General features: G+C 35.9%; 1 protein-coding gene across 1 annotated transcript in view; it reads left to right on the top strand.

The window, feature by feature from the left end:
* The window catches only part of KCNH2 (potassium voltage-gated channel subfamily H member 2), a 696,728-nt gene that overhangs the window by 630,722 nt on the left and 49,727 nt on the right, over positions 1–16,279 (top strand). Inside the window, exon 10 of the mRNA XM_044067613.1 lies at positions 5,310–5,511. Within this exon, the coding sequence (XP_043923548.1) occupies positions 5,310–5,511 (202 nt within the window). The remainder of the gene's footprint in view (positions 1–5,309; positions 5,512–16,279) is intronic.

Genomic DNA, 16,279 nt, shown 5'->3' on the forward strand with positions numbered 1-16,279 from the left:
AAAACCCAGGAAATGACAATATTATGTCTTAATTTCCCATATGTGGGATGGCGTAATGGTCTTTGGGTGTTGGAGCCCTGAGCCATTTTACAGACTGCCTCTGTCGATAAGAGACATTGTCAGTACCCTGTGAATTTATGGTTCCCCATCCATTTATCCAAATTATTTTTGAAGAGAGTGAGACGGGCTTTGTTTTACAAAGATAGGGAGTGTATTCCATAGACAAGGTAGCATTTGGGATACAAATCTGTCTCTCTGGCAAGTTCTGTTATAGTCATAAATAAGGTTCAGGTCCATTGAACACGTAACCCTTGTATAATTTTTCTTGCGAATATGTAACATTTTCATCAGGGGTGGATCAGAGAATGCCTTGTAGGTCAGCCATAGGTCACCAATTAATAAATTATATGAGACAGAGTAAAGGGATAGGGCCTTTATTTGTTCTACATAAGACATGCACCTTACGCTTCGTATTTTTAGTGAGAAACCTGTGGGGCTGCTCCATTTGGTATAAGTACCTGGTTATTTACATGCAGAAGGGTGCATTGTACTCCATTATGGGCCTGATGAGGGCCAAGTACATTAGCACTATGACTTTATTTGACCTTAATGCTATGTCTTTACTTATAAGTTGTGCCACACAGATGGATTTCCTCAGTACCATAGCTACCTGGTGGTCAAAGTTTAGGCTACTATCTGTGTTCCTAGGTCCCTTTCCTTTGGGTCTACTTTTATGGTATACTATCAATATTATTATTTGCAGGGATATCTGATTTACAAAAGGGTATGATTATGCATTTTTTAGCATTTAGTCTTAGACCATGGTTTTGGCACCAGTCGTTTGTCAATTTTAGGCCTGTTTGTAGGATGTCAACATTGTTTGGGGATTTGATGATTGCTCCTAGCTTTAAGTCATTGGCAAACTTGGTAAGCCAGAGGCCCCCAATATTGGCCTTCACTTCAGAGAAGCATGTAACAAACAGAAAGGGTCCCAGTACTGAGCCCTGTGGGACACTGCTACTAACAGGTTTCTTATCAGAAGTGGATTCATCTATCTGGGCAACATGTGTTCTGTAAGTGAGCCAGTTTGCTATCCACCTGGCAATGTAGTTTTTTTTTTTTGCCAAATGCAATAAGTTTATCCATGATCCCTGAGTGGGGGATTGTGTCAAAAGCTTTGGCTAGGTCTAGAAAAAATGGTTTGTACCACCCTCATCCATGGCCCTGGTGACTTTCCTAAAGAAGTCCACCAGACTGAGCAGGCAAGATTCCTTTGACAAAGCCAACTTAGGTCTAGTCCAATGTTTGGAGACTTCCTATGTCGTTATTGATCATGGCCATGATAATTCTCTCCATGGCCTTGCAGATAAGACTGGTCATGCTTACAGGTTTGTAGTTCCCTGAGTCAGCTGATCCCCCCCCCCCCCTTGTGCAAAGAGACAACTTTTGCAGTCCTTCATTCCTCTGGACAAAGCCTGTCCAGAGCCTGTGGTTAAAGAGGTTTTCTAGTGGCCCTGATAGATCCTGTTTTAATCTATTTAAGAAGCATCTCGGAATGCTTTTGGGATCAATTGAGGCTGTGTTTTTTGGCATTAGTGTGTGCAGTAATGACCTGTTTCCTCGTAATAACTGGTAGGGGGATGATTGCTGGTATTTCTTTTGGTGTAGTAGGAGGTGATGGGAAGGAGAAGTTTGAAATGAACTTAACATACAGCAGGTTTGCTATAGTGTCAGGATGGGTGTAAGTGTTGCCATTCATGATTAACTCAGCACATTACAGAGCATTTCCCCTAAGGTTATGAACATATTTTAAAAAAGTGTTATGATTATCTTTCACCTGAAAAGCTATCTTTGCCTAATAGTTTGCTTTAGCAGATTTGACCAGCTCTCTAATTTGTTTGTTTATACTGGTGAGTGACTTTATATATTGTTTTGTCTGTTCTTTCTTACTTTGGAGAGGATTTTTTTTTCCTTTTGTTGAATGGCCTATTTATTCTAGGGGTCGATTAGGGTGATTTCTTTTTGCAAGTAATCATAGATTTGACTCGGACAGCTACTGCCCCCTGTATGCAGCTATGAATGTGTTTGTACAGTGCTTTTTTGTACAACACAGAGGAGGCCTCATTGTCCTCTGGGTTCTGAGGGGCTTGTAAGTTTAATAAGCTGTCACTAAGTTTGAGGTAATTGGTCTTAGCAAAGTTCTTTACAGGTTTGGGGTTTGATGAGGGTTCTAGGTTAGTTTTAATACTAAAGGAGATAATTTTGTGGCCAGATCTTACTAGGGAGGAGATAATGCATGAGAGGGAGCAGCACCCCCCCCATGTTCATGAGTACCAGGTCTAAGATATTTGTATCTCTAGTTGGAGAGCTAACCAGTTGCTCCAGGGTGTTTGCATTGACGATCTCCAAAAATCTTTGAGCAAGGGAATTATGGGTCATATAAGTCTCCCAGTTTATGCAGGGGCAGTTGAAGTCACCCATAAGTGTGTTGTTAGGCTGATTGTTAAGAGATTCCAATAGGTTTAGGTAGGTGATGTGGTTTTCCAAACTCATGTTCGGGGATCTGTAGCTAGCAAGGATATGATAGGGGGTCACATCTATGGTTAGTTGGGCATGGAGCAACTCAAGTAAGTCACATTGTTGGACCAGTCTAGCAGTGTACTTTTACTTTATAAACACTGAGATGCCTCCTCCCTTTGTTTTATCCTGGACTGAGGGGGATAGAAATGTATGAAAGGCAAAGTGACCTTTGATAGCCATGGTGTTCTCCATGGTTCTGAGCTAGGTTTCTGTGACTGCATATATATCTGCATTTGACAGGGTGAGGAGTGCTTCCATGGAGTGCATTTTTGTTTAAACTCCTAGCATTGATCAGCAGTACCTTTAGGGGGTCATGAGTGATTTTGTTATGTTGTAGGGTTTAACAACTTGACACAGCCTAAAAAAAGGCACTATAGGGATAGATAAAGATTTTGTCAGTATCTGGAAACCAAGTGATAACAAGTGCAAATCATTTCTGGGAAAGTATTGTGGTTTGTTGATCATGTCTCCCCAAGGTGACAGATATTGGATCTCTTGTTGTGACACCAGAAACTAAGCCAATTATTGCAGTCAAACTTTTTTTGCTGATACTGTGACATCATCATAGGTGAAGGTAGTATGCTACTCAAGGCCAATTTCATACCTGCCTGGGACACATATTCAGAGAGCTCCATCATGTCTCTATTCATATAGTCTGCTGAGGTGCATCTTAGGTATTTTACGCCCACATGAACTATGACCATGTCATACTGATACTTGTGGTTTAAAGACTTAAATGTATGCATGCTCTGGTGGATCCTGGCTGCAGACAGACAGGTTACTGTGATTTTCTCCTTGTTTAGCCTGGAAAGGTGGACATCAGTATGTCTTACAATGGAATCCCCAATAACTGGAATGTTTTGTCATGTGGTATGTTGCCTTATGAGCTTGAAAGCAGAGCTACTATGATTTTGTTGAGTTATGTGTTGTGTGAGGTACTGTCTTTTGTGAGCAGTAAAGCTGCTGGCTGAGAATCCTAAAAATTAAGGAAAAAAGAACCACTCACTCTAGCCAAGCTCATTTTAGACTTCAGAGTAATCAAGTAATTATAACTTGTTTAGAAATCAAAACTGTTTTATTGAAAACAAGTAGATTAATACTTTTGAACTTAAACGTGCTTCATCAGAAGTACTGACACTGGAGGCCATAGTTATGGCCCTGATATTGGTGCCAGTAGGTATTCAGATACTGGTATCAACATCATGTAGGTCGAGGTCAGTAACTTCAGTACCAGATCTTGGGTGCAGGTAAAACGTCTGAAGACCTACCTGAAGATAAGAATAGACAGAAAAGTCCCCTATCTGAAATGCAATCATATGGAGATATAGTGTGTAGACAACTTCTTTTTCAGCCTGAAGTATGATGTGAACATAATTGTTATACTCCAGTTAGGGCAAAGGTATGGGACGAAGCTTAACAGACGCTAGCTTTGGACTTAGTATCTGTGAGAATTTTCTGTCAGTAAAAGATGTTAAACTTACAGATTTTGCTAATTTAGAGGGAGACTGGATATCCAGCATGTGTCTCATCTGCCTAGATGTTTGCTTCATATGTATATGGGTGTACCAGTTTTAATCTAAAACACCCAATGTCAACTGCAGTAATACTGACTGAGGAACAGCCTCAGTACATGCAAAATGTAACTTCAAAATAAATAAATAAATAAATAAATAAATAAAAACAAGATCACACAAACATGGGGTAAAGGCAAATTTTCCAACCCATGGTTTTGTGCAGTCGACACAGCTGTCGACCTAACACATATTTGACCGGGTCACTAGCACCCATCTCTCTCTCTCTCTCTCTATATATATATATATATATATATATATATATATATATATATGTCTAAATATTTAAAGGTATGTGTCACTCCCTGGGCAATCATAAAAAGCACCCTTCTCTCTGAGATCAATCCAGTACTAAAACAGGGAATCTAAACAGCTACTTCACTGCTAGCCATCCTGCTCTACCTTCTCCATCCTTGTCCTTCTCTGCACTCATCTGCCTTTCAACCTTACAACACCCTTCATATTCAGTCACTGAATATTTTATCTATATTCCTAAATTTCATTAATTCTGTTTATACACTTCTCACAAAATTCCCCTACTTCTTCTTTCCTCATCAGCTCTTAATACAGTACTAGTTTAATGGTTTGTTCTGCACTCGATACTTAAGTATTCAAAATCAGCATCATGGTGGTTTCCTACATGAGAGAAAAAGCAACTGTTATTGGGGGAACAAGGTACCTAACTGTCCACAAACTCCTTGTTAGTCTTCTGGCAGCGACAACTATATGGAATGCTGGGGGCTCTAGGTTCAATCCCTGTACAAAAGTTAGTGATTTCTTTTCCTGTTAATTTGCTAATGCAATATTAGGATAATGGTTTGTTCTGCAATGGAAACTTAAGTGTTCAAAAATCACCATCTTAGTGATTTAGCACCACATTGTGCTAACAAGGAATTTTTACCATGGGCTGTAATCCTGAGAATGTGTTTATTGACATTTAAGTCTTTTACTATCTCTGCTGGATCCATGCATGAGAAATATGATTAGAGAAGCTCCTTGGCCTTGTTATTGTCATAGTATCCATGCTATAAATTATAAATCCCTGTCCAGCAGTGCGTTTCTGATTACTGTATCTGCTTGTGTTGCTAGCCATAAATCTGTTATCTGTTTTCCATTCTTTTGGTGGTTACTTACTTATTTATTTATTAATTTTGCCAGGTTAGAGAACAGAATGAGTGCCGACATTAGCAGCATAATGCAGCTGTTGCAGAGACAGATGACATTGGTACCGCCAGCATACAGTACCGTTTCATCTCCTCCACAGCCTACCAGTTATCATTCCTGCAGCAGGGAGAGGACAGCACACTCCATCAATCCAGTTACACCTGTTGGCTCTGAAACCCTTCAGTCTTTGTCGCAGGTAAAGGATATGGAATCTTGCAAATCTTCAAAATATCTTACTTAGTATGCAACACACAGAATTTGTCACTGTGTATTTGTTACATATTTCTGAAATATAGCTTTTCATTGATGAAGAACAAGTGAAGTGTTTCAGTGGTCATAGAACATTACTATGGAGCACATTTATCCATTTATTTCAGTGCTTAACATACTATTCCCTAATACTTACTCAGTTAAATAATTATTAGGACAAACTCAGAATTCACTGCCATGTCTTTATCAGCAATGTTCTATATTTATAACAAACATGAATGCAGCATTATAGGGTACCGTTAGAATAGGCTGAAACATTGGTTTGAATGTAACTCTAAAACACATGGTTGTATTCATAGTTCCTTAGTTTGCTTATATACACGAGTAATCAGCAAAAAAAAAATGCACTGCACCTTTATGTGCCTGTGCTGAGCAGCAGTGAGTGGTGCTGATTACAGAAATGTGAAGTAGTGCACAGACACTCTCCGCTGTCTGAAGCATTGTAAAATGCATTAAACGTAGTGTGGTAATGGACAACTGAAGCAGCATGAGTGTAACATGATGATTTATTTTGGCTATTTTGGTTATTTGTAAGCAAGCGCAAACCTGTGTGATCCTGCTCTAGCTCATACATGCCACTAGCAGTTATTTGAGGAAAGCGGTGGAGGTTGGTTTAATAACAGGACTACAGCACTGACATGGACTGCTACCTATTCCTTTTCCCATCGTTTCATTTTTTAATTAAATGGAAACTTTCTTGCATTATAATACCTGTACAGTTTGTTGCCTTCCTTCTTTTGGGTCGGGGGTTATTTATATCAACTTGAATGTATACGAATAAACATGTGTATATACTTTAACAATTTTTTTAATCACACTATTTTCATTGTACAATATCTGTTAAGGAAGTCAGGCGATATTTAGCAGCACCATTATTTAACTTTTTGCAATTTTATTCCTCCCCTTTCGAGAAACTATAGGTATTTTATTTTATCTATTCTTTGTTAAGCAGGGTAGACCCATTAGAAAAGTGAACCAACAAACAAATGAATAAATCTTACGCCAACCGCTATGCTGTCATGAGATGCCGGAACTCCTGAAGAAGCTCGTATTGCTAACGGGTGAAAGTGCTTAACTCTCAGTATGTTGTCAGTTGTTTTTTAATTATTGTCTTCCTTAAATGTTGGATTATTTTAAACGGTCTTTTCGAACTGTCATTTAATAATGGCAAAGTTGGAGTTTCGGCATCTCATGACAGTATAGCGGTTGGCGTAAGCTTTATTCATTTGTTTGTTGGTTCAGTTGTTGTGCAAATGCCATTCATTGACAATTAGAAAAGTGGCCTTTTTTCAGGGGAGAGCTGAGGTAATATTTATAGATATAGGGAACTTGACCAGGGCTGTATGGGACTTCCCCTACTTGAAGTTCTTGTGAGTGGCACTCATTTTGCAGGAGTACTTCCAGTTTCCATTCCAGGTGTAAAGGTGGCCTGGAGAAAGAGGGAGGGAGATGGAGAGAGAAAGAGATAATGGAGTCATGAGAGAAATGGAGGAGAAAGCAAATATTGAGACCAGAGAAAGAAAAACATGGACATTTGTGCAGGATTCTGAGGAGATGTTTCAAATAATTTTTTTTTGATGGAGATGAGTCATCAGTGGTGAATATATAATTACATCTATCCAGTCAGGAGAGTTGTGGGATGATTTACTTAAAGAAATGGTGATGAGGACTGAGCCAGAAAATGAAGGAGACACTTCCTGAGGGGATATTATGGAGAAAAAAAACAAAAAAAAAAAACAAAAGGAGGATGCAGAAACAATCCTGAATAGTAGTGAGATGGAAAAGAAAACATATGCAGAGAAAGTAAAAGAAGGCAAAAGGGAAGTAGCAGAAAAGAAGGCAGAAGAAAACGAAAAACAGAAGTGCGTGGTAAGGATCCAAAGTAAAGAAGACAAAGACGTGGCAGGTATGAAGTATGGGATGATTTAGTAGCTCCTTTGGGTGTAAAACCACCTGAGATAAGAGCATTTATTCTTATTAACAAAGAGATATTTTGCAACATTATATTTGCGACTGTTTTTTAAATGGAAGTTTTTCTTAGAGAATATAAAAAAAGAAAGACTGTAACCCATGTAATTTTTTTATGATAAAATCATTTAACAGGGAAACAAAAAAGAAAATTCATGTACAATTTTGAAAGAGAGACTTTGAAAGGGCATTTGAAAACTATGTAAAGAAGCACTGGATATTGCAAACGTTTATGACAGAAGGGGTTTATTGACTGGTGGATAGGATTGCAATATTATATTAAAACTAGAAAGAGAAAAAATATGCATATACCAAGCATGATAAATGTGGAGAGGAAGTGGAGTATCATAAAATACTGGGGACAATCCAAAACATTTTATTTATTTATTTTTATTTATTTATTTATTGTGGAAAAGATGGATATTTGATAAGTGTGATAAAAGAAAATATATTATTTGTGAGGAAATCAGACATTATGCAAAACAAATGTGAATTGAAGATGCATAAAATGTGAATTAAAATGTAAGAGTAGCAAAATTGGATATTTACGGATGGATTGAAAAAAAAATGAAATTAAGAGTAAGGAAGACAAGAATGAAAAAAGAAGAAATTTTAGAAGTAATAGAAACAAAAGAAAAATTAGATGAGAATAAAATAATAAAGAGGACATAGACAGCAGTTCTGAAATAAGTGATCAAGAAGACAAAACTTGGGAGGTAGTAAAAGAAAAAAGAATTCTAGTGGGAAAAGGGTAAAAGACAGAAAAAGAAAATGTAAAGGGATCCCTCCTTCCCTAAGAACATTGCTGAACATAGAAAACTTTAAGAACCAACTTCATTCCTATCTCCTCTGTAATCACAAATGTATCTGCATCCTTCCAACCTAGCTCATCCCTCCTTCCAATTCCTTCTATTCTCTAAGACTAATTTCCATCTTCTTATAATAACTTAATTTTCAATTCACTAAATACTACCTTGGATTGTTACTTTTAGTTTATTATAAGAAGGCCTCAGACAAACTATTGTCTATAATAACTATAACTGCCTTTCTGAGAACAATTTTGTAGATACAATTCTTTGACATGTAAATATTTGTAATTTGTATTTTCACATATACAGAATATTTCTCTCCATATTTTACTGTATTTTTCTATATTTTACTGTATATTGTATTGTATGTTATTGTTGGAGTATTTCTCCCCGGGCCTCCACTGAAAATGTGCTCCCTGGGCCCAGTGGACTTCCACGGTCATCAAACTGGAAATAAATAAATAAATAAATACAAAAGAAAAAAAGAAAGGAAATTGATGAAAAAGAATATATACAGCTGACTAGGGGTTGGTATAATAGTTAAGATGTTTGACTCACAGACACCATGTACAGTGTTTGATTGGGTCTACTTCTAATTACTGAAATACCACTTACCCAAATCTCACTAGATTGAGACGACAACACCAAGCAAGGAAAGGAGGCAGTTGGCCAACATGGGAAAATTTACCCTTTTCCCCCACTATAATGCTATCTCATAGTTGGTAAGTATAGTTGGGGGGCACAGCCCCCACCTGGGTGAGTTTGATATACTTTGGTGTTTTTCTTGTTGAATGTTGACCAACTTCCTCCATTCCCAGTGTAAAATTCCAGTGATGTGAATGTTCATTTAAGTGAATGTACTGCATTGTAGTCCTGATCTAGTGAGATTTGGGCAAGTGGTATTTGGTAATTAGAAGCAGGCCCATTTGATTCTCGCTTTTGACAGGGAAATTGGTTAGGCTTAGAATGGCCTGTTAAGACAGCTAACTTAGCATAGGTGCCAGAACCATAGAGCGAGAGGAAGGGAGTGCCCCCCCCCCCCACACACACACACACTTTTACAGCTGTAAGACCTATAGGAGGACCCATGCGTGTATTGCACGCTAACATTAAATTTAAACACAAAAGTGCACGGAAATGGATTCCACATCAAGCCTGCTGTTTCACATCAATCCTGCTGCCAGAGTCACAGTAAGGAGAGATTTTTTTTTTTCCAAAGCTCCATTTATGCACTGGAAGGAAGCTCCATTTATGTTATGCAGGCTGTCACAGTAAGGAGAGAGATTTTATGTGTTTTGGTTTCACTGTGCTTCATTTATGTGCTGGAAGGAAGCTCCATTTGTTATAGGCTGAGAGGTCCATTTTTAGTTATGCAGGCTCCCATTTATGTGCTGGAAGGAAGCTCCATTTTTAGTTATGCAGGCTGAGAGGTTCGTTTTTAGTTATGCAAGCTCCGTTTATGTGCTGGAAGGAAGCTCTGTTTTTAGTTATGCAGGCTGAGGTCTGTTTTAGTTATGCAGGTTCCATTTATGCACTGGAAGGAAGCTCTGTTTTTAGTTATGCAAAGTGAGAGGTCCATTTTAGTTGTGCAGGCTTTGTTTATGTCCTGGAAGGAAGCTTCATTTTTAGTTAAGCAGGCTCCGTTTGATGCTGTTTTTAGTTATGCAGGCTGAGAGGTCAGTTTTAGTTATGCAGGCTCCATTTATGTGCTGGAGTGGCGTGTGTGTGTGTGTGTGTGTGTGTGTGTGTGTGTGTGTGTGTGTGTGTGTGTGTGTGTGTGTGTGTGTGTGTGTGTGTGTGTGTGTGTAAATGCCCCAGTTACTTATGGCTGGTGGTTAAGGATTATTCAGGCTCAAACCCTGTACTTTAGGTACAGGAGCCTGCATTTTCTACCCACACCACCACTTGTGATCCAGGGAGCTTGGTCTGTTCCTCTTAAAATTTGTGGTTTTCTGGCAAATCAGTGAGAATGGAATTTACTGAATAATGGTAGCCCTTTAAGTTTCAGTCTTCATATCTATTTTAGAAACACATGGTAACAAAAAACACTATTTTAGCAATGTTATAAGATTATACAAGCATTATTTAAAATGAGTCCCTGGTTTTGGGCCTTTGTCGTCCCCCCCCCAAATAAATGTTGGTCTTTTCCAAATGTCTTCTGCTGTGAAATTGAGATATTTAGTTTTGTAACGTGGATGATGCAGTGGTAGTGTTGTCACCTCACAGCAAGAGGTTTTTGGTTTGATTCTTGGTTGGGGTGGCTTCTATGTGGAGTCTGTATGTCCTCCCTGTGTTTATTTGGGTTTCCTCTGGGTGCTCTGGTTTTCTCCCATGTTACAAAGACATGTGTCTGGAGCTTTTCTCCCTGGGTCTCTGCTGAAAATTGGCTTTGTTCAAAGTTGGACTTTCCCGGCAAACAAATGTTAAATAAATGAAAACTTTTGCTGAGAGCTTCAGGGGAAGAGACGTTTAGTGCTGCTTATTCCAAGTCTGCTTGCACTGTTAGTAGCACAACAGATAGTAGCCTTACTTTTGATGCAGAAGGCTGTGGGTTCTACTTCCACAGTATGCAGGTGGATCGCTGATACTGTACTGTGCTGTACTTTAAAGGGAGTGGATGCTGCAGTCCTGTGAATGTCCTCCTTTGGATGAATTACCTAGTAACTATGAACCTGTTATCAGTTTGCCATCCATTCCCTATTGCAATATTACTTGCTTATCATTTTTTAATGTAACATAGGCAATTTATTCTTCAAGGACAACAGCCACTTTATTTGTAGATGAAATAATGAAATATAAAGTTGTTTTTTAGCAGCAACCTCTTCATTAGTTAGAGATCCCTTTAATGTGGAATTATTTAGATGACTGACTTCTGCAGAGGTTTTGCATATTTATTGATATTGGTGGATTGTAATGACAGAAGTTTAAATGGCCTTTTATGGTTGAAATTTTATGAAATGGGTAGTTTTGTCATTGGTTCATACATTTTGTTCATTGCTTACTAGAAGACTGTTCAAAACTACAAATTTAAAACACAATCTAACAACTGGTACTGTATTATACAAGGAATATAATTTAATACAATCAGGAAGGTGAATCAAAGAACGCATTCATGTATGCATGACCCTAAAAATGTCATGGGCAAATTTTAAGCTTCACTCTTTTTACCAAAGTAATGGATGAAGGTAAAACAGTTCACACCGCATTACCTTGACCTGGCCCAGCCTTTTGATACAATCCCCTACTCAGGTGTAGTACAAAAGATGAATAATGTAGGGGCAAACACTTGCATCACTAGTTGGATTGCCAATTTGCTCACATGATGCAGGAGATCAAAATAGGGGAAGAGACCAGTCACCAATAGAGTCCCCCAGGGTTCGGTGCTGAGACTTTTTCTGTTTGGCATATACATTTCAAAAGTAAAAGGAAATGCCAAAGAGCTTTGGCCAGCTAAGTTTGAGATGACTGCAAGCTAGGAGCAGTTATTGAATCATCAAATGACTTAACCATCATTGTCCCAAACAATAACTGGTGTCAAAATCATGACAATGCCCTCTGAGAACTAACCCAATTGTTTGGCATTTGGGATCTTGTGTGTATAGTGACCTAACATTTGACCAACATGTGCCCAGAGTTATGAGAAAGCCTTTCTATATTTCACAGCTTATAAGCACATTGATTGTGACTAGATCTACAGATGTTGTTGTCCCCCTTTACAAAGATCTCATTAGGTCACTCATTTTGTATAATGCCCACTTTGGCATGTATCTGTCCAGCATCATGTAACTACTGGAACACCTTCAGAGATACCTTACTTAAAAGGATACAAGTCCTAACAATAGTCTTGCATGGACCACCTCAAAGATTTATTACTATACTCAGTATCCTACAGAGTGCTTAAATGTGACATATCTGGCATACAAGGTATGCCAGATATGTCACATACAGATGGACTTACTGAACATCAGCAAGTCAAATGGCATCAGAAATACTCAGTCCAAGTATCTAAACTGAATGTTGTGGAGAGATGGATATATATGTCACAGAGGTTACCACTGTTCCAGAACAGACTATCCATAAAAATAAAACAAAGCTCATCCGTCCATATTCAAATGCAACTTGGATCTAAGGATGGGTAATAGAAAATGTACTCCAGGATCACCCCTCTAATAGATAAAGGCAGTTCCTAAATGCTCCATCCCTTATATGGGTACCCTCAAATTATCTATGGTATGATCACAGTTGTTCTCACTAGGGATAATATACAATTATCAGCCATAGAATAGGTAAGACCAATCAGAAAGTGTTAATTCAAGCACCAAAAGGGATATTGTCTAAGCTTAAAAAGTCCTCCAAGTGAACCTATGTTGTGGTAGTAAATAGTTATAAAAAATTGCCCTTTTTAGCTCATTAAGTGCCCCTCTCACCCTCTGGCCCCCCCCCCCCCGCAGTTTTCAACAGTTTCCGGCACCTATGTAACCTAGTAATTAGCCATGATATTATGAAGTCATGAAGCTAAAGAAAAGAGGAAATGAATATTTTAGAATATTTTCTATAAATTTGAATAGTAGTAACAATATAGAGAAAAGAATAGGGATTTTGGAGTGGGGTAATACATGTGATGTAGATATAATCATATTAAAAGGTACAAGAATTTTATCAAATGAAGAAAGATTACAAACAGAGAAGCTATGAAGAGGAAAGCTAATCTGGAATTTGGGAAATGAAAGATGTTCTGGAATAACTGTACTCTACAGAAATACAGTAAAGATATTAGATGTAACTATCAAAAATGGGAAGATGACCAATTGTACATTGCTAATGGAAAGAACAAGTTTATAGAATTATAACATCATATACTTATACTAATTATAAAGAAAGTGAAAGCTTATTTCATCAGATTTTAGACTATGTAGTTATACTAACAAGAGGCTTTAACTGTGATTTTTAAGAGGCATGTGTAAAAAGAAAGGAAATTAAAGAAAAATGTTAGAAGTTATAAGATATAGCAAGTTAAAACTTTAGGACAAAAATTCACGGACTTACAAAAGGGATGTGTATAGAACTGAAATAGATTATTTTATAGTATCAGAAGGTCTGGTTCTAGGAGAAGGGTAGTAGCTGAAACAGGATTTTCTGATCATCTTGCAATATGGCTAGAGATAAAGGAAAACAAGGAATATATAAAAATAAGCAGAAGAATAAAAAGGATAAATGAGAAAGCATAGAATGAAGAAGGAAAGACACTAGTAATATACTTATTGAAAGATCATATTACTATGAGAACATTTTGTATAAATTGATCTGAATGGTGGATGATATTTGGGAAAAAAATTTTACAGTATCAATATGACATGAGAAAAGTAGAGAAAGAAAAAATATAAAAGAACATACGATGATACATTGGAAGATTTAGAACATAATGATAAAAAGTACATTGTCAAAGAAAAATAATTATACGAAAGAAATACAGACAAAAAATACAGGAACTGTTGTAAAAGCAAAGATATTTATTTACAAGGAAAAATAAAAGAGGTATCAAGTTACTTAAGCAGATTAGTAAAGGAAGATGGTAGTATAATGGGAGAAAAAATGTAAAAGGAGAAATAGAAAGAACTTATTAAACGATTATGAATAGTGTAGTACAATATGTACAAGAAATGCTTAAAAACAAAAACGTAGTAAAATGGAAATTAAAAAAAAATTAACAGAAAAAGGGACTAAAGAGTTGGAAAAGGAGATTTCTTTAAATGAGCTAGATAATGTATTAGGACAAGTAAATATAGATTTCGCTGCAGGACAAGATAGAATAGAATATGAAATGTATAAAAATGTAAGGAATTGGGAAAAATATATATTTTCAAAGATTTTGAATGAATGGTTAAACAAAAGTTTTATGTATAAAAAATGATGTAGTGGAATATTTAAATTCTTATGGAAGAAGGAAGATAGCAGACAATTAAAAAACTGAAGACCAATAGTATTGAATAATAATCACTATAAGATCTTTATGATGATGATACAAAAGAGATTTGAAACTAAAATGGAAAACAATATAGAAGATTGTATATATAGTATAAAGGGGAAGAGTTGTCAAAATTATTAATGATAGTTAGAGAAATTGGGAATGATATTATGAATAGAAAAGAAGAACCAAAATTCATGATTGGAGACCTTAATAAGGCATTTGATACAACCTGATATGAAATCTTATAGGTAATAATGAAAGAATATAATATAAGTAAAAAGGTTAGGAAATTATGTTTGTCAGCATATAATAATAATAATAAAGTAAAACTGCTTGTAAATGTCTGGTTAAGCCAAGGGGTACATATGAAGAGTGGTGTAAGACAGGGTTGTCCAATGAGTTATAGTTTCCTTGCACTGATTATGAATGTGATAGTATGTTAAATAAATTACAAAATGAAGGAGGTGGGATATTTAACACTTGAGGGGTTAAGAATTCTAGTTATGTTAACATACGTAGATGAAATTATATTAATTGCAAAAAATTAAGTTTTGATAAAAGAAGTAATAATTTGCTCAAGTGAGTGTCCAGAGGTGATAGAGATGGCTTTAAAGAAAGATAAAAGTAAAAGTTAATGTGATGTAGTTAAAATGGGGGGGGGGGTATATATTACAATGAATGACATTTCTGTGTTAGGTATAAAATTCAGAAATAAAGATACAAGCAGAGTTCAGTGGGAAAAAATAAAAGAAATAATAAAACAAAACTTGTCTCTTATATATTATCATTCAGAAAAAAAACTTATTTGATAAATTCAGTACTGATGGGTAAAATAGCCCACTTAGCAAGTGTATATATATTGCCAACAGTATTTGAAAAGGAATTATTGCAGATATTTTTTTTTTCATTTATATGGGGTTTTATATTAAACCAAGTAAAAAAAAGACTTTAGTATGTAAATAAAGAGGAAGGGAGGTTAGGCTAAATTAAATGAGTGGTATATGCTGCTTCGTTAAATATGTACAATGTGTTAAAATGGATAAATGAAAAATATGAGAGATTAGTTGTAAAACTGTAAAAATATAAGTATGATAAATCTGAGGGTATGGTAAAAAGAGTAAAACAGAAAGAGTATATAAATGAAGCAATAAAATGTTACGAAGCAAAATATTTTTCTGGAAAATAAAAACTGATGATATAGTAAAAGATAGAAAAGTATGGTATAATAATGTAATGATAAAATATTACTCTGTAAAACCATGGGAAAATCTAAGAAATGAAAAAAAAATTATAGCTGTAAAAATAGGAAGCAAATTGTGAAATCAGAAAACCGAATCTCAAGATTTTTTTTTTTTTTTTTTGTGGAGTCTGGTAATAGATAGATTCTGAGTAAAAGGAAATGTGCCTTATAAAAAGAAAAGGTATAGAATCTATTTACACTAACAAGAAGAAGAAATTATGGACCATATGTTTTTGAAATGTAGAAGACTAAAAAATCTATGAGGAGAACTATGTAAAAAAGATTTTTTGAAGATGTGAAAGAAGTAGATAAAATAAACATGGATATGATTAAATATGTATATTGTAAGAATAGAAGTAAAGAATATGTTAAAATAATAGATACAAAGTTATTTTATGTCATATGGGTCATATGGAATGAAACAATAAACGAAATTATGTTTAATGGTAAATGGATTTTATCAACAATATTAAGTAAAATCAGATTGTTATTATGAAAAAAGGAGAAAGGATGTAATGGGTATGAAATTTTAATAGGATTGTAAAGGAAATTATGAATATGTGTACACAGATTTGTATATCTCTATATTTGTACATTTAACAATATTTGTAAATATGTGAATGTGTTATAAATAAGAGTTCTTTTTGTATATTAATTAAGGACCCTTACTCTTTTTGAAGCATGCTTTGACTGTTCCTTTGCAAGCAGG

The sequence above is a fragment of the Protopterus annectens genome, chromosome 3.part1 (genome assembly GCF_019279795.1).
Source record: "Protopterus annectens isolate FY-2018-M chromosome 3.part1, PAN1.0, whole genome shotgun sequence".
In the NCBI taxonomy this organism is placed as follows: Eukaryota; Metazoa; Chordata; order Ceratodontiformes; family Protopteridae; genus Protopterus; species Protopterus annectens.